We start from the raw sequence: 24,927 nt of genomic DNA, 5'->3' as shown, positions 1-24,927 counted from the left end.
AAGGGGTTAAGCCGTAGCAGCACAGCCACTGGGGAGTGAAGATGTTAGTTCAAACTGACAAACCTAGTCCTCTGTAAACAGAGGAAACAAATCGCACGAAACAGCGGCCATTAGGATGGTGTTGTTACTGCTTTAAAGCAAGCAAGCAAGTCAATGTTGATCCCCAAATCTGCAGGAGGGAGCTTACCCCTGACTCCTCATTGCTCCGTAACCAGAGGTGAGGTGGGAATGCTCTGCCACCGGAATCCGCTGACACGCCGATAAACTTGAGAGAGAAAGACGGCAGGAGAAAGTGGGAGAAGAAAAAGGGGTGGAGGCAAGTCTGACATGTTTGTACAGTGCCTGGTTCACCTAAGCTGCCGAGTTTGATTTCAGGGTGTGGTAGTAGATGGGACACAGAAGCACTCAGCGCCGAGAAGCCTCAGATTCCTGTTCCAAGGAAAACGACAGATGCCAACAGCAGAGCCTCTTGGGACCATCTTGCCTTCTCCTCACCGTCTTCTCCTTTTTTGGTCCCTAGAGGGGATGAGAGAGAGAAAGATCTCAGAGTCACACCTGGGCACTGAGGTTTGCTGGGTCTCAGGCAAGAACCTTGGGGAGATCATCTCCCATTCCCCTCCACCTTTTTTTACCCCCCCAATTCACTGCTGACTTATTAAAGCTCTGACTTGCTCGTTAGCTCTTCTCTCTCGGCTCCACAGCCTCAGGGCCTAGAACTGCTGCAATTTCTAACGAATCCCGACATCTCCGCCTGTGTCGCCTGGCTGCAGATTTCAGGACCTGCCACCAATTCCTTGTCATTCCTGGCAGGAAAGGTTTGATTGCTTGCTATATGGCTGGCTATAGAAGAATTCACCAATTTATTTGCATTGCAAATGAGCAGCACATGACCTGGCGCTTTTACTTTTCCCCTGTCGCTTCAGCATGAGTCAGTGCTGCAAGGTTTGAAGTCTAGCATCACCCTATAATCCTGTTGCGCTGCCTGTGCCGTGCCTCAGGGTTTACCAACTCATGGAAATAGACATTTCCACAAGCGACTTGTGTTCTTGCGTAGGACACCAGCTCCACCACTAGCAGTGGTGGATGGGCATAGGTGAAAGGGGGCATCATTAGAGGACACTTTAGGGATTACAGCCCAGGAGAGGTCAGAGTTCATGTCAGCAAACCCGTCAACTGCTCTTTCTGCACTGCAAATAAAGAGGATTCTTGGTCTCTCCAGTCCACTAACAATGCTGGCTTAACCCTAAGATATTTTTAGGTCCAAAGAGCAGAGATAAAAGCCTTAAAAATCCACCCCCATGATTTTTTTTTTTAATGTTGTTTTTGTTGAACCACTCTTAAAATAAATAAATGAATGACATGCTACAAATAATCATTAGGCTGTCATCATTTCTGCCAGGAGTGGCTTGTCCAGCAGAGGTGGGCCAGCCCAGTGACCTTTTAGCCATGTTCCCCCATTCCCATTTTCCTTCCTACCTATTCGTCCCACCTAACTAGGCTGCAGTATCTTTGTACAACAAAGAGTCACAGACGTAGTTGGAATGCACAAGATCTACATTAATATTATGGAGAAGGAACAGAACTGGTGTTCATATAGAGAACGTAAAGGAAACCCCGCCATTGTAGCTGATGGTCTGAGGTTCATAATCCACATTTCCAGACCTGCTAGTGAAGTTGTGGAAGGCTGCTTCCTGAAAGTGCAGTCACCTCTTCTGCATTACACTACAGGTCCTTGCCTGCCAGAGCCTGCCAAAGAGACTGAGGTTTCCTGCCTGCTACCTCACAGCAGCGTCCCTAGGGTATAGGAAATAAAGTTAGCCAGGTTCCTTTCTGTCTGGGGATTAGCTTGTCTCCTCCTATGGGACAGGCCCCATACACAGATGTAATCAAAAAAGGAAAAGTTCTTGTTAATAGTAGTAAATAACAAACTACAATCAAGAGAGGGGGACAACATTCTTTCTCCAAAAGACTGGAACTCGCAAGGCAGGAGCAGGGCAGTGGAGGATCAGAAATGAGGAAACAGAGCATAATGCTGCTCTGGGATAAGTGCAGAGGAAACGTGCAGAGGAAACACAAGTGAGTGCAAACCATCATTGTCATCTGGCATCTGTGCTTTGCTGATGTGCCAATCAGCGACGAGTTGTCTACGCAACGATAGCTTTGGGAGCGTCACAAAGAAACGTCATTTATATTCTATAAGGAGTCACCCAGGCTTGGAACTGGCTTCAGATTTGCATACGTATTATGTTTCCTGGGCTTACATGCTAACACAGTCATCTAGAATAAGACGCAAGTTCTTTATAAATGGAAGAACCTGATTTTACTTGTCAAGACACAAGCTTAGATGAAACCAAGGCAGCTTTGAGATGGTGTGAACCTTTGCTGCCTACAATCTTAATGAAAAATTAGGACACTTTCCAGTCTTTCTATTCACAAGTTTGGTCGCAGCAGTCCTACACACTTTGAAGAAAAATTTCCCAGTAAAAGTGATGCATCTCTAATTTTCCCCTTTAGCAATTGTCCCTTTATTAAACATTTCATTGCTCCTTCCCTGCCCACTGCTCCCTTCTTACCTAGAGAATTGCACAAGATAATATAAATAATTATACTCACACATTTATATAAACACATGCATACACACCCCACTCCTCCTACAGTTGCTATACTTTATGTTGCTCATTCAGGTCCTGTCTGTCTTAGCTATGGCAGCCATAACTGGCAAGCAAGAAGAGCTGCAGGGTACATTGACTAAATGCTTGCATCGCAGAATGCCTGATTTATCTACACAGTAATGGCCATTCCGTACTCCATGTCCCCTCCCCAGACACAAAGCGTAGCAAATTTCAGATCAAAACTGCTGATCTCACCTTTTTTCTCACCTTGCCCATCCACGTCACTGCATCAGGAAAGCACCAGTACCTCATGTCCTGCACTGTTGCTGCAACAGATTCCATTTAAGCCCATTTCATCTCTACTGGAGCAGAATTTTGTGAGAGAAAAAAAAAAAAAACCCAAAACTTTTTCAACGTTTTATTATGCCAACAGGCAAGACCGGGCACTTAAAACCTTCAAAACAAAACGTTAGAGACACCAAGGGCAACTCTACTATATAATGATGCCTTTCTTCTCCCTCAGCCAGGAGAAGCATATTTGGCCACTTGTTTGGAGCTTGTGGGAACTGGGCAAGCTGTTAAGAAATTTATCCTGCTTCAGCAAAGCTTCCAGGAGAAGCCTACTGGCAAGTCTACTGTGCCAAGGCACAGTAAATCTGATGCATTCAGGAAATCTCAGTAGGAGCTAAGGCAATTCCACCCATGGAGCTAGGCTGTGGTTCAGAGCTAGACCTTCTAGCAGGGCTCCTCTGAGCTCTGGGATTTGCTAGGAGGCACAAATGCACTTCCATCAAAGAAGTGTGGTCCCTCTTCTCTTTCATGGCCATTGAAATCCAGAGTAAGCTGGCCAGGGAAGTGAAAAAATACACCAACAATTGGGACAAAGGGGTCACTAGGAGAAAGGGTGTGTTGCAAATTCACAAAGCATCAGCATCAACTGGTGGGAGGAAGCACAAGATAGGAATCAAGTCTGCAAGTCTCATAATCAACAGATGACATTAGCCAGGACTGGAGATAAGGAGGGAGCAATCCAGAGGCAGTTTCGCTTTAAATAAGTGCTTACAGTTTAGCTAACTTTCCCCAAGGCTATTGCATTCAGAGGTGGGCAGAAAATTTCAAGAGAGCCTATTTGGATTGCTAGCTCTAATGTTAGGGTTGTCCTCCTGCTTACTATGCATTGCTGACATTATAAAGGTAGTGTCCTGGAGATCCCAGCAGTACAAAGCCTCATCTGCACTCCCACTGCATGAGCTCATTCAGTGTGCTTGTAAGCATCTCAGAGGTTTACAATCTAATCCATTTTCCATTTTCTTGGCCCAATTCAAAACAAAAAACTAATGCACCAGAGTTGAAGACTGGAAGTTGGGTTAGCAAGTTCATCACCTCTGCTAGAGCACTGCACACTGTTATAGATCAGGACACATCCCCATGCTCAAATCTGGCAGGGCACTGCAGTGCTTGGAGTCCCTCTTCACTATATGCACACCACCAAATACAATGCACGCTGGGTCACATGAAAGAAGAAAATTTGTGCTGCTTCAGGCTCTCATCAGCACTAGGGCAGGATCACAGCCAGGCTTCTCCTGGGCCAGGCAACTCCACTGGTGGAGCAAAGCATAGCCAGCAAGGAAGTAGCATGGGGACCTACAAATTCTGCCAGACTGAGAACAATAGGCTGGAGCAGCAAGAGCTGAGAACATAGGCAACAAAGCAGATTAAGCTTAAAGAGAGTAAGAAAACAGCAGACTCTCTTTAAAAATGTTAACTCCCACTCTGATGAGGAGTTGAAACTAAAGCTCAAGAGGATCACCTGAACACAGCACACACTCTTTTGCTACTGGTTAAATTCCTGTGGCTTGGTAGACATTCCCTGCAGATACTATCAATACAGCTTGGATCACAGCCATCTCACACTTCTTCCAGATCTTTTACTTGCAAAAATTCACAGACATATTAGGTTATAATAGAAGTAACGTCATGCTCCACCAGACAAGTCTGTGTCACCCTCTACAAAAGGTGCATGTGCTGCTTCCCACAAAAGTCAGGACGATCAGTCCTGCAATGGCAGCATCGCAGCAGAAAGTCAGTGTAGCCTACCTTTTCCACAGATTCGCCAGGTCACCTTGGGAAAGTCATTTTGTGCACTGGTACAATGACTGTGACAATGCTTAACTCCCACAGAACAGAGGCGGCTTAATCTGTTGTTTTTTCAAGCATGCTGCGATCCTTAAAGATGCTATAGAAATGCAGACTGAAATCCCTGGCTGACATAAGAGGAATACAGACTACAGCTTCTGTTCAGAATAACTAGGTCAGTCAGCTATTGCAAAAGTATTAACCAGAATTCAGAGAATTCCTAGTGGCTAAAATAACGGTAGCAAAAGTCTAACACCATTTGCTGTTATTAGTCACTCTCTACCTCTGGGTACGTTCAAACCCAACTCTCAAGAGCCCAAAATAATTTGAGAGCTGGAGCTTATGCGTGTCAAAATCCAGCCACGTGGCTCTGTGCAGCACAGGAGGCTCCCATCCCACTTGCTGCCTTGTGGAGGCAGGGAACAACTGCCCTCGCAGACAACACAGCCTTAAGCAGCTGAATGCACACAGCCCATCTCAGAGAGCTACACCGTTAATCCTGTGCAAGGGAATGGGTGTCACAGTCACCCTCCCAGCAGCAGCCACCCTACAGCAAGTGCAGGAGGGTGCTTTGTATGAAGGTGGTGTATGGGTTGGGGGAAGGCTGGTAGCGGCAGAGAGCAGCTGTTTGAATGGAACCTGAGGAAAAGAAGAGGGGAAGGGTTGACCACTGCAATGGGGATGAGTATCCAAAATTTATCTCAACCCCCTCCAGTTGCTGAGGCTGGACTGAGCATTTGCTTTCCTCTCGCTGTTTAGCACTGCTGCATGCCACGCATTCAAACTTTTATACTGCAGCTCATTTCCCCTAGTTGTGCTGGTACAACTGTACAGCTGCCCGCGGACCTTACCATGCAGATAATCAATACAACTATTTCTATCAAAAAGCTTTTGGTTTTACTGGAAATAGGAGGTAGGTGAAGAGTTAAACCAGTTTGGGGGGGTTTATTATTGTTGTTATTAATGCTTCATTTATTTTTAAACTCAGATTGTTTCAGCAGCCTGGCATACAGTTCAGCCACACAGTCATGCCACCACAACTCAGAAGCCAGTGACCTGCAATGCAGGAACTGGGCCTTCTTGTTTTGCCACTAAAACAATCATGTCATAATACTGTACCCTCAGTTTCCCTTATCTCCATGAGCTGTGAATGCACTGGCGTCCACAGGATGGGTTGCAAAGGATTAAATGGTTATAATCACCACTTAGATATTTATTTATATAGTGTAGAAAAATATGTTAGCTATGACATCCTTGTCTTGTGTACTAACTGCTAGAGCAGAGGAAAAAGTTGTTTAATTGCTACCTCCCCTAAGAGCGATTTTTGGTCTTTACTCCTAGTAGTTAGAGAAGCCTTTTACTTTCTTTATCCTCAGCTCTCTTCTCCAGTCTTCATTCAGGCTGCAATTTATAAAAGCCTAAATACTAGCATAAGTCAGAATAAGATGCTGGTTGCTCTGGAGCACACTGTTTCAGTAGAACACAGACTGGTGGGCACATGATAAGGCTTCCAACCACCATTTTCTCCATTAAAAAAAAATTCAAAACTACCCAAAACATTTGTGCAACTATTAATACTGTCAGATTCCACAATAAGAAACTAAAATGTGCACACAGTCAGGCAACGCGTGTTATAAAAGATTGAAACATGCTGGCTGTTTCTGGTATTGTAAGAGCATTTTTATACCAAAACCCTACCACATGATTAATGCAGTCCAAATTGAACATGCTTATACAATCTACCTGACCACGCAGACCTGCTGGCATTTGGCTGCAATCATAACAAAAGTCTTTGCTTTGGAACACATCTAGGTCCTGCTGGCTACTGTAAGGAGTGAAACCATAGTGGAACAACTGAACCAGAATCCTCTTCAAGATAACAGCAGAAACTAATCCACTGATATCTCTCTGTCTATCTATCTATCTAAATATGATATGTCTCCTAGTCTGCAGATCTAGAGATTCTGAAGATGGCATCGTAAAAATAAGTGAAAAAATTCTGTTAACCTTCTACTTAATCATCATTCATCCAACTACCAATTCGAAAACACATTTCTTGTTCATGTGGTCTCTGGAGTACCAAATAAATTCTATAAAGAAATGAATTCAGAGAAATGTGTTCAAATGAAAAAAGTATCAACTTAGTTCATTTCCACGTGACCTTTAAAAACAAATCCTTGTTCAGACTCAAAACGAGCATTTTCTTGTTTTGTTCTTCAGAAATTTGATGAAAACTGAAAGCCTGGCTAACAATTGTGCTCAAGTACTTAAGCAAAGATTCCCTACAGAAATACTTGGGTAGTTATCTGGAAAATTCTTCCATTCCTTCTTTCAACAAATAGCAATCTCAGTCCAAGAACAGCCACAACCTGTTATGAAGGTGATCACAGACCACAAATTAGAAGTAGCCAGATAATTTAGGTAACCCTGAGTTCTAAGAGACTGTTTTAAAAACATGCCTTCAAATGACACAGAAATAAATGGCAACATTCTTTAAATAAGTTATTGGCTCAGCTTTATGTCACTCAGGCTGCTATTTTGCAGAAACTTAGGGAGAACATATTTCAAACATAGAAGAGAAAACAAAAGCCCAAAGAGCTTTGCAAATTCCTGACTGTGAGCAACCAGCAGAATTAGTATTTTCTTCTCTGTTAACACCAAACTGCGTATTTTATAATAAAGTGTCAGAAATCAGGACATTTCCTCAGCAGCAGTCACAAACAGGAGCATCTTGTCTACTAACATCATCTATGGTTGATGAGGTGGTACAAGATCTAGACTACTTGTGACATTACTTTATACATTTAGGTTTCTAATGAAATAAACACAGCATGCATTTTTCATTTTATGGCCCAAATATTCCATAACAGCATCTAGGTTTGCAATCTGATTTTCCACACCTTTCACTACACACTCAGGAGCTCTGATTTCTGCAAATTAATTATGTGTGTACCCAACCTGGACAGCTTGCTGTTGCATGAACAGCTCAAAGATGGCTTGCCCAGAGAGACTTCTTTCCAGAGTCAGCTGTAACATCTGTTCTTCAGATCCAATCCAAAGTCCCTTGAAACCAAAGTTTTTTCACTGACTTCCACAAGTGCTAGAAAGATTCTTATTCTAAGCTGTATGTTACAGGAAAGAAGTTAATTTCTAACATTATTGTATGTATTTATGTACTTGCTTGGACAAGGCCCAAAGTACTCATTATGAAGTGTAACAACCTGCTTAATTCTTCCAGAAGCCAATCATAAGGCTACTATGAATTTTAATGAGCACCGAATCAAGACCCAGATGGTTTTTAAAGCCAAATTATCCTGATCTTGGTTATTTTAAGCTCTGTGTAGTGCCTTCTGGCCACTATACATATTAACCCCTCTGTTCCTGGTCCAGATTAAGGAAAGACTTTCATACATGTTCTCCCCATCTAAACACAGCTCTTCAGCTCCACTATAAAAGACCCTCAGCTCCTGCTATGCCTTGAAAAGTCACAGGTTTGAAAGAAACATCAAAGGTTGACACAGGTGAGAAAAAAATGTACCTAGAACACAGCAGGGAGGACAGTGGCCTGATCCATACTCTTTCAGTAACTCAACCAAGGCTCTGCAGCCTATTTAGTACTTAGTGAGATCTTTGAAAATTTTCATTTCAGTGAAAAAGGTGACAGAGTATAAGAAAAACAAAATATAGTCATTTATAAGGCATTCTGCATTGCAGAAAGGAAAGTCAGAAAACTAGAAGGCCATCAGTAAGATAACACTGACACTACAGACAGTCCAATTTAACCAGATTCTCAGGGGAAAAACAATTGAGCTCAGAGCTATCAGGTTGACATTATCAGTTCATAGAGACACTTGTCTCTGCTGATACTGCTGAGCATGTTTGCTTTCTAGTTTGAAACAGTATGTTTCATTTTAAGAACTAAACCATCTTTTTTATACAACAGTGTTTCAAGTATCTCCACATCATTGGCAGGACATCTGCCCTTGGCCAATGGATGCTGACTGCGGTGCCTCAGCTGGGTCTCCACTACAAATGACATTGCTCAGAGCTGTAGTTTGGCTACACTCTTGATTCTTCAGAGCAGACTACGAATTACCTTCCATATCTACCACAAACCACTATTACCTTACTCTTTCCTTTGACTAAACTTGGTTTTTTTGGGCTGTGTTTGTTTAGTGCAAAGCACTGCTGTTGCAAATGGTAACCTGAGTGTCTCAGAGATTCACAAGGCCTTCTCCCTTCCTCTTGGCTACCTGCAGGAGAAAAAAATGCATCACTCCACTGTTTCGAAAGTGCTCTTTGGTTGAAGCAGCGCTATTCCTTGCTAGACTTTAAGCAAGTCCAGAGGAGCATGAATTCTTGTTAGAGACTTTTTTTTTTTTTTAGGAAATTTTGTGACCAGCAACTGACTACAGGAACACATGCCAGTCTTTGTAAACAAGACAGCTTTCAGACAGCCAGAATGCCAGCTGTTTCAGGGTGGTTTGTGGGGTTTTTTTGGGTTCAGGTGTTGGGAGTTTTTTTGGAAGGGGGGGAGGTGGGGTGGTTGGTTAGTTGGGTTCTTTTTCCAGGTTGAGGTAAGGGGGGAGGAAAGGAGGAAGAAAATAAAAAGGTTCTACTACCTGCTTTTCTGGTCCCCAAATATCCAGGATCTTCTCTCATTTTCCTGCCTCGGGCAACAGCAGTTCTCATTCCAGTGTCCCAATATCTCTGTTCTTTGTTAAATCCCCTTTACACTCACTTGTGTGGTTTTTTGTTTTTGTATTTTGGGATTATTTTTTTTTCCTCAATTTTTTCTAAACCTTGTCTGGTAAACAGATGGACGTCATAGAAATGAAAAGGATGAAATGGAAAGAGTAACAAAAACTGAAGTGCAGCATTATGCAAGCTATGGAAAAGAAATTATGTTATGTCACTGTGTATTACTCAGTTAAGAATGGTTAATGAGTTTACGCTATTTAACCACCTTACCAGAATGGGCATCACAGCTTGAGGAATGCAGACCGAGCTCTGAAATGATTTCATGATTAGACATGAGGGGTGGGAGGGAAATAAGGAAGCAAAACATGGTTTAATGTCCTTTCTTGCCTCCAGATGCATGACACATGGCTCAGTTGTCCCAAGTCTGGGCCTGAAATACTTATTTTTAATTTACTGAAAACACACTGACTGAGCAGCAGGAGCACAAGCAACACACTTAACTTGCCATCATTTGCTAAAGCAGAGGAGCTCAATCTCCCACCTCTCTGCTGGCATTGCCAAGTAAAGCATCAGCGGCGGGTTCAGTAACTCAGACAACTCTGCCTTCTGAAATGGCCCGAGAGCCCTGAGGAGCATGTGCTTTAACAGGTTTCAGTCCCTTTTGACTTGAACCACATTTGAACTTCTTAGCAGTGAAAAATCATTCTATCCTGTTACTATTCCTCTGAGCAATTGCACACAGGCCCTTTTTATTATTACATTAGTGTAATTTTGTCTCTGACATTCCCCCGAGAGGAATTACTCACGTCCTGCTATTATTTATTTTACTACTAAGAGGCTGGTTTTTAGCAGTAGTTTTAATTAAATACCAATCCTCCTCCTCAATTAAGATCACCTTTATCTAGCTTGCTATGCTTTGTATTCTCCAGCAGTATCACTTGCTTCCTATTTATCCCTCCCTCCACAGTTCTCTCAGGAACTGCAAAAAACCCCCTCTCCCACCAAATCCTATCAGCAAAAAGAAATACAAGATTTTACTGAAGTAAAGAACCATCACATGGAAGATAATATGGTGCCTAACACTAGTTATGCAGAATTCCGTTTAAAATTGATGCCAAAAGCAGCAGCATCTTCCATACCCCCCAAAGCCATACTGTCTGCTGCGCTGTCCCATGCACCAGCCCACAGCATGGTGCTACTACTGTCCCTCTTTGGTTTCCCTGCTCCTCTGTAGCCTTGCTTGCACATCCATGGCTCCCCTACCCTCTGATGTTGCGTCTGTCCTCTCCAAATATACTATTGAAAGTTGCCAAAGCAGGTTTTCTTTGGGAGTTTGAAGTTCAGTACATCCACACACTGGGTAAACACCTCTTCAAAGTCTTTGCTGTCCCTGGATAATGAATTGGATCACAATGTATTCTAGACTTCAGTACACAGGATTCTTGGAAGCTGCCCTAGATTAATGTTTTAAGAGTTATTCATTCATGCTCCCCAAGTGTCAGAGGCAGAACTGATGACTCCTGACTGTGAAGTTGGCAGGAATATCCTCATCTCAACTATTTCTACAAAGTGGAATCAAACTGCAGCAACAGCATCCAAATGCATTAACTGCTCCAGCGCCTGGCAAAGCCAGCTGCGGAGACAGCATAAAGTTACGCTATGACTGCTGGCACCAAACACCCTCCTGGCCATCATTCCCTGCCTGAATATTGGGCACAAGTACCCTTCCCCAGGCAATCTCACCTAACCACTCTGCAACCTTCACAGAGCACAACTTTCCCTCTAGGCACCACTCCATTCCTTACCTTGCATAGGGAAGGGAAGAGGAGGCGACAAGTTAGAGATCATTTTGATTTCACTTCTCACAGACTTGACAAGGCTTTTTCCTCCTTCCCAGCTCTAGGTGCAAAAGTGTACTAACTACACTTACTTCCCTAAATATAAGATGTTTTTGCTTTTATGAGAACATTTTATTCCTTTTCCAAGAGCAAAATGGAACTGCATACAAGTATTAGATCAATTAGTGTGCAAAGAGAAAGTGTAGTCTCACGCCTACACTCTTCCCTGCACTTCTAGGCTCAGCAAGTGCATTCCTTAATGGCTTCAGCACCTTTGTAAAATTCATGCTCTGCTGTACTTTCATCAAGGACTATAATTTATACACCGCAACCTAAGCATACAATTCTCAGTCTGGAGGGTTCCCAACTAGGAGGAGTTTCAGTTTTTGGTTTATACTGGGGAGGAGGGGATACTGATGATAAAAGATTTTTTAGATGTTACTCACCATTATTTTCCAGAGCCACCTCTATATATTCAAGATATTTTTTTCCTACCTTAAAAATAAGGCTTTTCAAACAAGTTGCCTGCAGCTGGGACAAGGAGCCCTCTACTACTTTCTGGCCTCTCCACAAATAGTTTTCAACAGTGATAAACTGGTTGTTCAGGTGTAATTCAAATAGATGCTTTAAAAAAAAAAAATCCTATCTCCTTGCTCTTGTTTCAATAGCATTTCTTCAAACCAAACCTATTAAAAACCTAGTTCCCAAGGCAGGAACCATCTCCATTTTGCCTCCTACAGAACAACAAATATTCTATCAATTTTTAAAAGCACTAAATGAAATTAATAAACCATAAGCTCATGTCTATTTACTGAATTTTACTTTCATTCACCCACTGTTCCTACAACGCCCATCATTCTACTATTTAAGTACATGATTTAGAAGCACAGTCAATGGCATTTATTCACCAGTAGAATACAGGCAGGCAAAAGGCAGTGTTAAAAGCATTCCCCCTCACCCCTTTTTTATGGCTTCAGACCTCAGCAAATTAGTTCTTATTGGCTGATTTAAATTTCCAGCCTAAAAAGGGAGCGCCAGAGACATCAGAGATTTATCTCAGTTCTACAGCTTGGGAAGGTAAAAAAGTTTTAGAAGTCATCTCAATTTTAGTGTTCAGAATGCTGGACCCTGTTGCCCCATCTACTTCCCACAATAGCAGTCTTACCTTGAAAAAAAGATCTCCGAGAAATACTTCTGGAGTGAATTCAGTCCCTTCTTCCTTCTGAGAGCAGGTTGCTGCTTGTCTTAAACAGGGGAAACATCCCTTGCTTCAGGCAAAAATTCTCAGCAATTTCATCTTAAAGCTTCTTCAGAAAGATCCTGGTTCAGTCTCATACACATGCAAACACATCAAGCTCGCAGCTGCTTACTCACCAGCACTACCCCAATGCCAGCTGCTGTGGAGGAGTGTATCAGAGTGCCACACGCCCCCTCTTTCTGGCAGTCAGCAGAGGTGTTAGAAGAATTCACGGAAGGTAAAATATCCTCACAATTGGAGGACAGAGGAGACCACAGTGATAAATTCCATTAAAACCTTGCAGTTAAAATTGATGAGAACTCATTGTAGACACATACCACTATCAAGATTCTGTAATGCAGTGAATCAATGTTTTCTGGGACCTTTTTTATCGTGGGCTGATGCTGTGATCTCAGCAAAGAGGATGGGACTCTGTGTCGAGTGACATTTTGCACAAAAGGCAAGTGCAAGATACTAATCAAAATTCTAGTGTATAAAGACTATACATGCATTTCCCCTCAACTAAGCCTTGAAATCACAGGATGGCTGACTTATGCTTCACTCCAGGGTGGGGAGGGAGTTAACAGACATAACAGAGCCTCACACTTTGAGAATCTGTGATTAAAGACTCCTGTGCCCTATAGAGGAATAAACTGCAGACCATGAGTGGCAAATATAATGTTACTCCACTGCTCAGGCAAACCAAAGTGTTACTTATCAATCTCGTAAGCATTGCCATATCCCTTTCTGGATATAAGAACTCTGTGGGCGTTGTGCTGATCTTGCATAACTTGCCTGCATCCGTGTCATGCAATTTCAAAAATGCAAAATATAATATCAAGTTGACACTTCTGCAGGCTAAATTTCAGCAACAGACCTCATGGCACCCTGCAGAAGAAGGAAGGTAAACTGTTCTAAGGCCTTAGACTTCATAGGGATGTAGATTAGGACAGATTTATTAAGCTGATTGAAGCAGTGACAGTTTACACTGCCCAAAACTCTGCAGATGTAACCATTATGTTCCTGCTACTTATGCCCCAAATGGAACCCAGCAGAATCCAATTCTGTAATCAAGACAGCACGTAAAACTGCTTCCCCCCACTGCAAAGAGTTTAGAAATCAAGTCAAAACCAGCTGGTCTGCCAGTGAGGCAATTAGGTATTTTCCATAGGTAGTCTGATAAAGAAGCCAGTTATTTACAGTTTCCTGGCATGTCAGTTACTTTAGTATTTCCTGGACAACATTCAGAAAGGAGAAGGATTTATTTATTTTTTTTTTTTTTTTTTAAGATAAAGGTGGTGTATCCAAGAGACAATTTATTTTTCTTGCTTTTAGGGTTGGCTTTTGTTTCCTCACCTGGATAACCACAAGCACATTTTTGTGAACATTAGGTAACAAGAAAGCCTGCTGCTAATTCTTTCTCATCAGGGCCTGGGGAAAAATACAAGCTGTTGGGTGAAAGCTAAAAAACAAACATAAAAGATGGGAGGGGGGAGAGAAGGGGAGTGAGAAAATAACTCAGGAGTGAGTCAGTCATGCTCCTCCTGCTTAGTCACCTGTATTGCTTCTCTCTAGACACACCGGAGATGGAGAATAAGATGCCTGCCTGCCTTCCACCCACCTCCTCCTCCTGACAAGGACTTACAAAAAGAAGAGATGGGGCAGAGTTTTAGGAGACAATCATTACGGATACAAGCTTTCCAGAGAAGCGGAGCTGACAGTAGCTTGTTTGCTCATTTTTCCCACCCCCTCCTGTCACCCCCTGCACTATTTCTCAATTATATCATCTTGAATCAACCTGTTCATGTGCTGGTTTAAGTTTCTCTGATGGTGCCCTGCAGTTTTGACATCGTAGGGAGTTGCTATGGAGAAGAGGGTGATGTCATTGACACAAAAATCACTGAATTTACAAATACAACAGGAACAGAGCTATTTATAAAGAGCTGCTTTTCTCCCCCCACTCTTTGCTGGGGTGGGTGGAGGCAAAGGCAGCAGTTCCATTCTTGATGTTTCTGTCAACAAGTCTCAGAAATGAATTTTCTTGTTAGAAAATATCCTGAGCCCATGAAATTGCTGAATGCTGTCAGCTTTCGGACTTCATTCATTAGAGCTGGATTTAGCTTTCCAGCTCATAGCTATTTTTGAGGTCATATAACACTCGTGTTTGTAAGTAACTTCTATCCTGAAAAATCTATGCAGCATTACCGAAATACAGCCACTTCTGAAAGGAAAGACAATAGTATGTCACAAAAAGAGAGGGGACAGATACCCTCTTTTATGTAAAGGCTTCATACTGCTTATAATAACTTTGAATAATAACTATGACTGTTGGTTTTGCCTTGACTATGTGGGGTGCATCATTGCACATTAACACAACCCTCATATAATGAAATATTTAGTGCATATAAAAATTGCAAAACACAAGAGATAGAAAAGGGAGGATGATAAACTTAGACATGAACAAAAAAAATTTTTACAATGCATTTGGAATAAATTGGGAGGAATAAAGGGTGGTTTAAGAACATGACAGGGAAGCTATCATAGATGTCAAAAGAGTAGTATTTACGTGTATGGCACCTAAACAAAAACATGCAACCATCTATCACACCAAAATCTGACAGGACAGTGACATTCCTAAAAGCTGGATGCTAAGAAGAATTATTTCACCAAAATACAGGTCAAGGTCCAAAATTCAGTTTTCAGTTAAAAAAATAGCTTAGTTCTCAAAGAAAACAGCTTGGATCTTAACAGCTGGTAGAACAACTATGCTTCAGCTTAAACAACAGCATCAGTCAGAGCAATGGTTCCCCTATTTTACTCTCTGGATACTAATATCAAAACCAAACCCTATTTTGGTGAAATGTTACTGGTTCCATTGTACATTTCAACTGCCCAGAAGCACTACAGTGCTAGGGAGCAACAGAAATTACTAATCCAAACACAGGTTAGGAAACCAGCAACTAAATGTATCAAAGTGTTACCTTGTTTTTATGAACCATTTCTCCTCCACAGAAGTGAAACATTTATAAATATATATATTTAGATATGAAAATATACATAAAAGTATAATACCAGTTTTATAAACAAGAAAACCCCAGGACTTAAATGATTCGTCCAGTATCACATGCAAAGCCCAGAGCAATGCTAACAATGGAAGGTAGGTCTTTAGTCTGGAACCCTGTTTGTCTCAGTAATAGAAGGTTAACAAAACTACAAATGTTTGAAACAGTAACAGGGCTTTGCCAAAACATCCACAGCTTCTGCAGCACAATACCCAACAACTTGGCTTTTACCATAATGAAATAGCAAGAAGATTCAAGAGAAGCATAGTTTTCTTACCTCTCCTTTACAATAAGTCCAACTATGGAAATACCATTTCCAAATTTGCTGTCTCCCATTTTAAGGGACCAGTGTGAATTTACTAGGGAAGCAAGGAAAACTGTAACTCTTTTCCATGAGTCTCACATCCAATGCAACAGTGTGTGCCTAATCACATGGCAGTTGTTCTGCCTTCCCCTTCCGCCCATATTGCTACGCATTGGTTTCTGGAAAGGATATTGATACATCAGGAAAGATTCCTGTGGAAATCACAATAAAGTTTAAGAAAGCAAAGAGTATGCCATATAGTGAAAGACCACAGAAACTTAAGCTTGTAATTGAGAAAGTTATGAAGCGATTTGTGGACAGTCTAAAAGTATACAGATATACTGCTCACTTTGATAAAAACCTCCTCAGTTTAGCTGATAAGCAAAAAACCATTTTGAACTTGGTGCATGGAGCACATGTGTAGCAGAAATGAATGCTCATAAACAAGAAGCAATGAAGATGGCTCCAATGTTCAATTGTGTGGGAATTATCTGTTGAAAGAACTGAGAACAAGATCACAGTGAGTTTTCCGTTGTTGTCTAGCTCACCACGTGAAAAATATGCTTTCCTAGGACATGAGGAAGAATAATAAATTTTTTAATTGCATAAAAATGGACTATTCCTATTACATATTCCCCATACGTTAAAGCAAATGAGAGACTATCTTTACAGCTGCCCACACCAGTTGCCAGTAATGTTTTCTGTTTCAGGCTAGGCAAGACAAATTTCAGCTGATGCTTATGTTTTACATCTTGATATAAAAACTGCTGCTTTTAGTTGCACGGGATCTAAGCAGTAGTTTCCAAGATAAAAGAATATGGCACACTCCACTAAAGCAATATGAAGAAGAGTCTTCCATGGTTCCCCTACAAACATAGCAGGAGTAGACAATGTGCTGCTAAAACAATAGGTGCCTACTTACAGCTGGATTTAAACCCTGACATACTTCTTCTTTCAAGCAGGATATCAGCAGATCTGGACTGTGAAGCCATGGGAACAGACTAATGAAAGGACAAGTCGTAGTCAGTTCAGTTCACAGTACAGGTAAAGTACTAATCCAGGTTGGCTCTTTAGGAGTAAATGCAAATCTAATGGTGTGGCAGAATGGCTCTACTGGATCTATTTTGACTGGGTATCAAGGAAACATACCAACAAGCCATATCCAGCCACCACTGAATTTTGCAATAGTCAACACTTTTTTCCCCTATGAAAAGATTCCTGAGTGAATGATTATTAAAGCATTACACTACATCAAAATACATTACTAGTTTAGCTTCAAGAAAAGAACTGTACAATTCAAGAGATACTGAAGAACTGTGCGTCGAGAGAATCCAAAGCACTGCAAAAACAAACATAAGCTCAGGCACAGAAACTGAACAGAAGACTAACATTTGTCTTCGTCAGCATTGTGTCACTTAGCTGCTGATCCTGCTTTGTAAATCACCCTTCCATACCAGCTGGAGCCACGGGATCAAGAATTAAATAGCTTTGGATGGTACTTATTACAAAAGGAGAGTAGGGAATAAATATTTCTAGAACTAACAAAAGGAACAGCGTTATTCCCTGGTCTTACTGAACGACCTCAATGTTCACACGCTTGTTTAATAATTCAAAATATTCTATCAGATAAAGAATGAATGGAAATGAAACCTCCCTATTTCTAAGTTTCTAAACATGGTATTCTGCTAGATTAACCAAGCAGAGGGGCAATGAGTCTAAAATAGTAAGAACCAAGAGAATGAAACTGTTAAAGGAGCTTCACTCTTCCTTCAGCAATCTTTAAGGGCAATCTTTTTAAACACATGCACATTAATGCAATTGCAGTGCCCATAGCCCAAGGCTAAATGAGAGACTCTAACCACCAATTCTCAAGACCACAGTCAAATAACTCACTTCAAATAAGAACACTAAGGTTTTGTACACCGAAGCATCGCTGGCACTGAAGCATGGCTGGGGAAATCACTAGTGCACAGCATGGAGCGCAACACCTCAGAAGTTACAGTTTAGCCCAAAGCCATTTTACAATATTTATTATTTGGGAAATCAGCAACAGCACAGAGGAAAGATTTAGAATTATTTGCTGATGCACATGCAGGAGTTGTAATTTGTCTACTTTTAAAAGTATTCATAAATTTCATGAACTGAAAAACAGTTGGATCTGATTTATAGTAGGTTTGGTAGAACTAAAGCAGAATTAATTAATGTATGGAACCCATAGTCTGGTAGGTCAGTCAGAAGGACACAAAATGTGAAGTGACAGTGTTCTTCATAAAAAATAATTAGGATTTTTTTCTTCTATAATTCTTTCAATTTTAGACTAAAGATAGGACAAATGGCTCACCAAAGCCTCTTTAAAATTTTCTTTTAAAACGTGACCGTACTGTCTCTTCTCAACTCCGCAAAACTTCAATGAGGTTGATGAACAGACTCTTTGTTTTCTTATGTAAGACCATATTACGCTGCAGCGAGGAAAGCAACACATCCAATAGGTAGAAAATAATGGAAGTTAATTTCTAAATTAATATAAAAGTATTAGACACTGGAATAATTCAGCTTATTGAAATAGTTCAAAACCTTCCAAACATTCAGATTCAAATCGCATCAGTTGTTCACAGTGTCCAGAATGCAATTTTCTGAGAACAAGAAGAAACCTATGCTTAGGAGAGCCTTTAAACAAAAATTCCTTGGCTGTGTCCAACATGTGTACTAGGAAGCATTCCTACTTACCGGGAGCATGCACTATCTGTGTCCTGACTGTAGGGATAAGATCTCTGTGCCTACTCTTTATGCCTTGTTCTCTGTCAGATGGAAGAAGAGCTCTGAGATTTGCTAGTCTGGATGACTATGGTACAAACACTGCTGTACAGGAGAGATGTAGCCCTCAAGATTCGGGTTCTGTATGTGTCTAAAACTTGGCAAGTTCTTAAACATTTTGCAGAATGAAAGCCTGACAAGAGTCATAAACATAACAGTTTTGCTTAGTCTTGAAATTGTCTAACTATTGCCCCGTGTAATTTAAGGCTACCGATGTAATCCAACGTAATTACCTTTATGTGTTGCCAAATTTTTGTTATTTTAAGAATTCCTGAATTTATATGAATCTATAACATAGACTATAATCAAAATATTATATAATTGTATGATTTCATATCAAAAGCTGTAAATTCAAGTGTGGGATTTAATGCACCAACTACATGAAATGCATTCTCCTTATTCATCAGCTGAATTTATACAGAAACATCTAAGTATTACAGGGGACACACATTAGGATAGAGTGCAAGTTACTGTTTCTCGTTAATTCTGGAAATCTTCTGTTAAGTAATCTCACCTGCTAGCACAAGTACAAGCTTACACCTCTGATAATGTATCAGTCAACAGGTGCATACTTCTACTATGTGGTTTTCATAATCTTTCTATTTAACACAGACCCCAGGCTAGGAGAAGGCTCAGATATGAATGCACTTGGAATGTATCTGTCTGAGCTGATAAATACTTTTACCAGTTACCTCAGTTTTAGGATTTTTAATCTCCTACAAATTAAATACCTTTTTAGGACAGCAGGTGATAAGCACTACTAGCTGACACAGTTCCTTAAAATGATCTCTTAAGATATATTAGCAAGTTAGTTTCAGAGCTTGCAACAGACTTTTTGTAAATATCTGTAGATACACTTTAAAAAGTAAGTTCTGTTTTAGTATTACTGTTTTAGAACTCTGATTCTTATTGTTGGCTTCTGCGGCTTCTCTTAATCACTTTTCTGTTGTTCACTATCAAGAGCTGCTTTTTCTTATCATTTGCACTGACATAGTCAAGTAGAAGTAATAAGGTTATGTAACATTGTTGGTCATTACAATACAGAAATACTAATGAGGTAACCTGTATCACCTGCATTTCACAGGTGTAGACAGTGATCTTGATGAGCCCTAGAAACAGTGGAAGCAACTCTTTCAAACCCAGATGCAGCTACCAGAGCTTAATGAGCAGAAAATAGCTCAGACCTGTGGGTTTTGCTCCACTCACAGTCTATGTACATCTCATGCACATTTGATCAGCCTAGATTTTTTTATCTGTAGCATTTGCTGGGGGTCAGTGACTTTCTGCCATTATTTCTAGACCCCTTTCCACTTAATATAACAGAATGAACAACATTACTGACTTAACTCTTTTACTGTTTCTGAATCAAAGCAGACAGTTTATACAAACGCAGAGGAAACAGGGGGTCCCTATGAATACCAACAAATTGTGTCAAAGAACAAACATTCCAGAGCCTCATCAGCAGACAAGCAGACCAAGTATTCCGTAGCCTCAGGTGAAAGTTTCTGGGGTTTGGGTGGGTTACTGCTTGCAGGCCTATTCTGTGAAGTGCACGTTCAAGCCATCGAGAACATCATTCAAGTTGCTCTTAATTTCTGAAAAAGTTAAAAGCTCAGCTCTTCTGTACCCTTACCCTTTTCTGTAGCCTTTGAAGAACCTTTCACTGCAGCACTATCCCAGCAAGGAATAAGAAAGAACTAGGGGTAGGCTTTGTCTCCTGTTCTCTTCCCACTCTCTAGCCATTCAGAACTCTAGGGACAGATCTAAAGCTTAGAATGCTGCTGCTGGCACATGGATCATAAGAAAAATGGCAAAAACCAAGATTCTCAGGCTTTAGAAGCAGGATCCATATGCTTTCCAGCAGTGTCCAACATTAAAAATCACTTCCGTTCTTCTAACCTTTCTTGTCAAACACCTGTGATACTACTGAAATGTTTTAGAAGCACGAAAATAAGCTGTGCATGAAAAACCCCACAACTTTCCTACTGCAGGTTACCCATGTAAGAGAAAAAGCATCATCTTGACAATAATATTATTCCACGTGTAGTATCATGCATAGTGTTTAGACTGTACTTGAATTGGATCTAATTAGTAATTTCAGTGAAGAAAATTTACTACTGACACAGTAACCAAAGAGCAGAATATTGTTGCTGTATCTCCAGTCAACATACATGCAAAACCAACTTTGTGTTCAAATGGAAAGCAGGCTAAGGAACAATGGCAACACCTCAGACACCATAGATATATATTTTTCTTCTTTCAGCTACATGAAGTTTATTCCATTTTCCAACTTAAAAAAATATATTAGAAGGTCCCCCTTTTATTTCTTTTAGGAATAATTGGTTTTCTAGGACACTGAAATAGTATACCTCCTTCTACAATTCTGTCTGTCATCTCCTACATTTACAACAGAGCTCTTCCAACTCTGAAATTTAACCACAGATTTGCCAAATTCAGTAGGCGCTTTGTTTGACCAAGATTCATATTGACAAATACCACACAACTTGTGTTATATCCACCAACTGTACGATTAAGGAAATGTCATTCTGCTGAAACCAGTTTACTTAGGCAAGGTAGCCTTTATTTTATTTTAATAAGAGTTTGATGTTTTCACATCACACACAGAAGAACCAAAGACAAGTAGAATGGATATGTAAGATTTCAAGTGTGTGGCATTTCGCCCAGGAAACATTAGTCAACTTGGCACCTTCCTTTCCAGATGCCAATGGTATTACTTTCTGGTAACTGAACATGATCAAACCTATTTACCCTCTGATACAAAGCACACATTAGCAGGCATGAAGCCATGTTGTAGGTTTGTTTTTTGGTTGGTTTGGGGTTTTGGGTTTTTTTTTTTTGTTTTTTTTTTTAAAGTAACTGTCTGCCTCCAACCTTAGACAAGTTTTTCCTAAGCATCACTTTTTGAATCATTGTGCAAAAGACGGACATGCTCCAAGATCTCACAGGCCATGATTGTAATAGACCAGTCATGAAATAGAAGAGACACCAGCCTTGCCCACAAGATGCTTAGAGATCAAAATTGTCCTAACATCTTCAGAGGAAAAGAGGCATCTACAGATGCCAAGATGACAATAAGTGCCACAAGAGGTAGAGGGTAGGGTGAAATTATACCTTATGGCTAGGCCTAGAAGTCCTAGTGAGGTTATCACTAAAAAAATACGGTGATGGAATCTGAGCTATTGCAGATTTTAATATATTGTTTATTATATGAATAAGAGCGCACAAAAGAAAATAAGACCAAGGAATGTATTGGATCATGGTTGCACCCAGTTGCTTCAAGAACAAAACTTGAACAGAGATACAACAGGGATGTCTGAAAGAGCTTCCTGACCTCCTTTTACATATTGGTGCAATCAACTTACAGGATAGGGTAGGCAGAGACTAACCTGTGTGGAAGAGATGCAGAGTTCCATCAGAGTAGAACTGTGAACAAGCAGAAGAGAGATGTCTGCTCTTTCTTTTTATAGCTGCTAGTTCCTCTTCATTATTTGTGTGTGTTTGTTTCTTATGGAGAAGTTTGTAATGCCATTGCTAAATGTTTCTTATTTTACAGTATTGGGTAGGAGAGGAGTTCCAATAATTTTCTAGTTATGATAAACTGAGGTGCTTGTGTTGTCTGGGACATACATGAAAAGTAACGATGCATGCTTTTATGCAACTGATCGAAGGTAGTCTTAGTAGATGGAGAAGGATTAGCACACTTTTTGCTCAGAAAGAAAACAGATGCCAAGTCAACATAGGAGTAATAATGGAGTATTTCAGCTTTAAAGTAGACTTCGTTAGAGTAAAGACAAATAGATTCACTTACAGATTTTAAATACCTGAGGAACAAATTTCCTTTACTGAACTTCTGCTGAGAGCTCTTATCTGTGTGTTCAGACTGTTCTCAAAAGCTTTCTGGTGAATAAAATTTATGAAATAGGTGAAGAGGTAGTGAAGTTGTTCCACGTTGACTGGAAACATGTCTTGCCTGAGAAGTCCTTGGGATGATCAATACTTTGTTATGAGCGTTCTCTTCCTAAGCTACCTGGTTTTCATATCAGTGTTGCAGGATATAAACTGAAAAGGCTGAAAGTGAGAGGACAGTAAGTGAGATCCCCCAGACTTTGTCTAAAAGGAAGTAAGAAGATCAGCAAAAGAAAACAAATTTCAACTAAAGGAAAGCACTAACAAACATGCAAGTCCTTTTAGAGCTAACAGAAGTTAGTCCAATGCATAGCTCCTAGTTGCTCTACCGGTGATCTTCGCTCCAAACTCTGGCTAGAGATAGATCATTATTTCATCTGCTTGCTCAATAGATGACTAACTAATGACTTGCGTTACAGGAAGCATTATTTGAGGCATTAACATACAAAAAGAATTCTTCAGCAGCAGTTTACATTAGATATTAAAGTTTGTCTATCAGGGCATTTAAGTCCTATTCCCAAATTACAAGAGTATATAACCTTCATGAATGGACTCTAAAGAAGGTATTAGGTATCTGCAAGAGCAAAAAGAACACAGGTCTAAGCAAGAGGAGTCGTGATGGACATATGCAGAAAGAACAGGAAAAAAGAAGCTAGCTTGTAACAACTTAGAAAATACAGAATTAAGTTCCAGAGCAGAATTTAGAGATAACAGATAAACAGGGGAGAATCAAGCAGAACCATGGCCAGAGAATTTGACCAAATGAAAAAACACTTACAGCCAATTTGGTTTTATAGGGAGAAGAAACCACTAGTGATACAGTCTTCTACTCTCACTTTCATACGTGGGAGAAGCTGTGAGGAAGTAAATCCCAAGTCTGAGAAGTTCCTCTACACTTAAGATACATAGCATCTTAGTTGTGGATCCTGTAAATCCTGTTCTCTTGAATAAAATGAAGCCTTTGTATTGGTTTCAGTAATACAGTGCATAAAAGGTTAACACAAATATCTACCCACAAAACCTCCCCAAAAAACCTGCAAACACTTCAGCACATGACAAATTTAGACTTCAGTGAGATTTCTGAAAGATGCTCAATTCAGTAACTCTAGCCCTTGCAGAAGTAAATGAAACGCATTGAGAAGCAAAAATATAAGTATGCATCTTTTTCATTCATTACTTCATCTACTTTTTCTTATGACAATCATCCATGACAGCACATTCCAAGTAGAATCATTCAAGTTGTGTTCAAGTGTCCAGGAAGTCCTGTGTGGTTATGAAAGCTGCCACCAAATGAGGGGCTTTTGTATCTAGCAGTCACAAACAATTCCCAGTCAGGCAGAAGCAGTCCATCATGGATGTTAAATCAAGTCTTTTGAAACCATCTGACAGTAATATTTAATATGACAGAGTTGCTATCAAAATACAACTTTATTGATGAAATACTGATTAAAAGACCAACCAAACGTAGGACAAAGACGTTTCAGAAACTGCAGTGTGAACTAGGTATTAAACACATTTTTAAGGAGCTATACAAAAAGGGGACAGTTACGACAACCAATTTTCTCTGGCAAGCTGCTCAGACACGGACTAGTTCATGTAGGAGGCTTAGGAGATCACCTACGCACTGATGCAATATCAACATTCTTTAGCGAGTCCCATGTGAAGTATTGCAGAAATGGCTACAATCACTGTTCATGCTTACATTTGAAAAACAATAAATAAAAAGTTAACAACAAATTCCTCTCTATAATACAAAATGTATTTGTCCTCTACAAAATCACAGGAAGTTCTCCAAGAGGAAAGTTTCTCCCAGTGCAGCTAAGGATTCACAAAGACGTTCTTGGAAACAGCTGTCAAACATGCCACTTATTTCCTCTCTTAACTCCCTCAGCAGAGGCACTGTGGACTTACCATCTGCATTCAGAATTCTCCCAAAAAGTTTACTCCAGAAATCACTGTCAACAGTCCTAAAACAAATAGAGAGAGCAGTTTTCAGTGTAACAGTATGCATACATGACATGTCTGTCAAGATTTCCATTTATATTCAGCACTAAATGCCCTGGGAAAACCAAGTCTGAAATAATAATTTCACTCACATGACTAAATGTAAAGGAAAACTAGGAATGTATTGTTAAGTTTATATGTGTGGGCCCCCTTCTCTTTCTCCAACAGGCTTCTGGATAGTAACTAGACAGGCTGTATCACAGGTCTATCAAAACCACTATTTTTACAGTTACCTCTTCTGTACCTGACCACTATCACCATTCATATTGAGCCACGGCACTTTTAAATTAAA

At 40.4% G+C, this 24,927-nt stretch overlaps 2 protein-coding genes across 7 annotated transcripts in view; both read right to left on the bottom strand.

Annotated features, from left to right (window-relative positions):
* The window catches only part of PAK6 (p21 (RAC1) activated kinase 6), a 40,579-nt gene extending 27,941 nt beyond the window's left edge, over window positions 1-12,638 (bottom strand). The window contains exons 1-2 of one of the 2 annotated variants that reach the window (XM_052812087.1): window positions 12,453-12,638; window positions 188-516 (exon numbers count right to left, since the gene is read on the bottom strand). The gene's annotated coding sequence lies outside the window, so the exon portion shown is untranslated. Of the gene's footprint in view, window positions 1-187; window positions 517-668; window positions 841-12,452 lie in introns of those variants that run through there. The other variant, XM_052812086.1, reaches the window with a different exon arrangement.
* Window positions 12,639-21,032: 8,394 nt separating this feature from the next.
* BUB1B (BUB1 mitotic checkpoint serine/threonine kinase B) overlaps window positions 21,033-24,927 on the bottom strand; it is a 29,993-nt gene continuing 26,098 nt past the window's right edge. For all 5 annotated transcript variants that reach the window (XM_052812080.1, XM_052812085.1, XM_052812083.1 and 2 more), the window contains one exon: window positions 21,033-24,598. In XM_052812080.1, coding sequence (XP_052668040.1) covers window positions 24,409-24,598 — 190 coding nt within the window. In that variant the 3' untranslated portion in view covers window positions 21,033-24,408. The remainder of the gene's footprint in view (window positions 24,599-24,927) is intronic.

This window comes from Harpia harpyja, chromosome 16, assembly GCF_026419915.1.
Source record: "Harpia harpyja isolate bHarHar1 chromosome 16, bHarHar1 primary haplotype, whole genome shotgun sequence".
NCBI classification, from domain to species: domain Eukaryota; kingdom Metazoa; phylum Chordata; class Aves; order Accipitriformes; family Accipitridae; genus Harpia; species Harpia harpyja.
The sequence above is the reverse complement of the archived record's forward strand: the minus strand, read 5'-3'. Positions and strand labels throughout refer to the sequence as shown.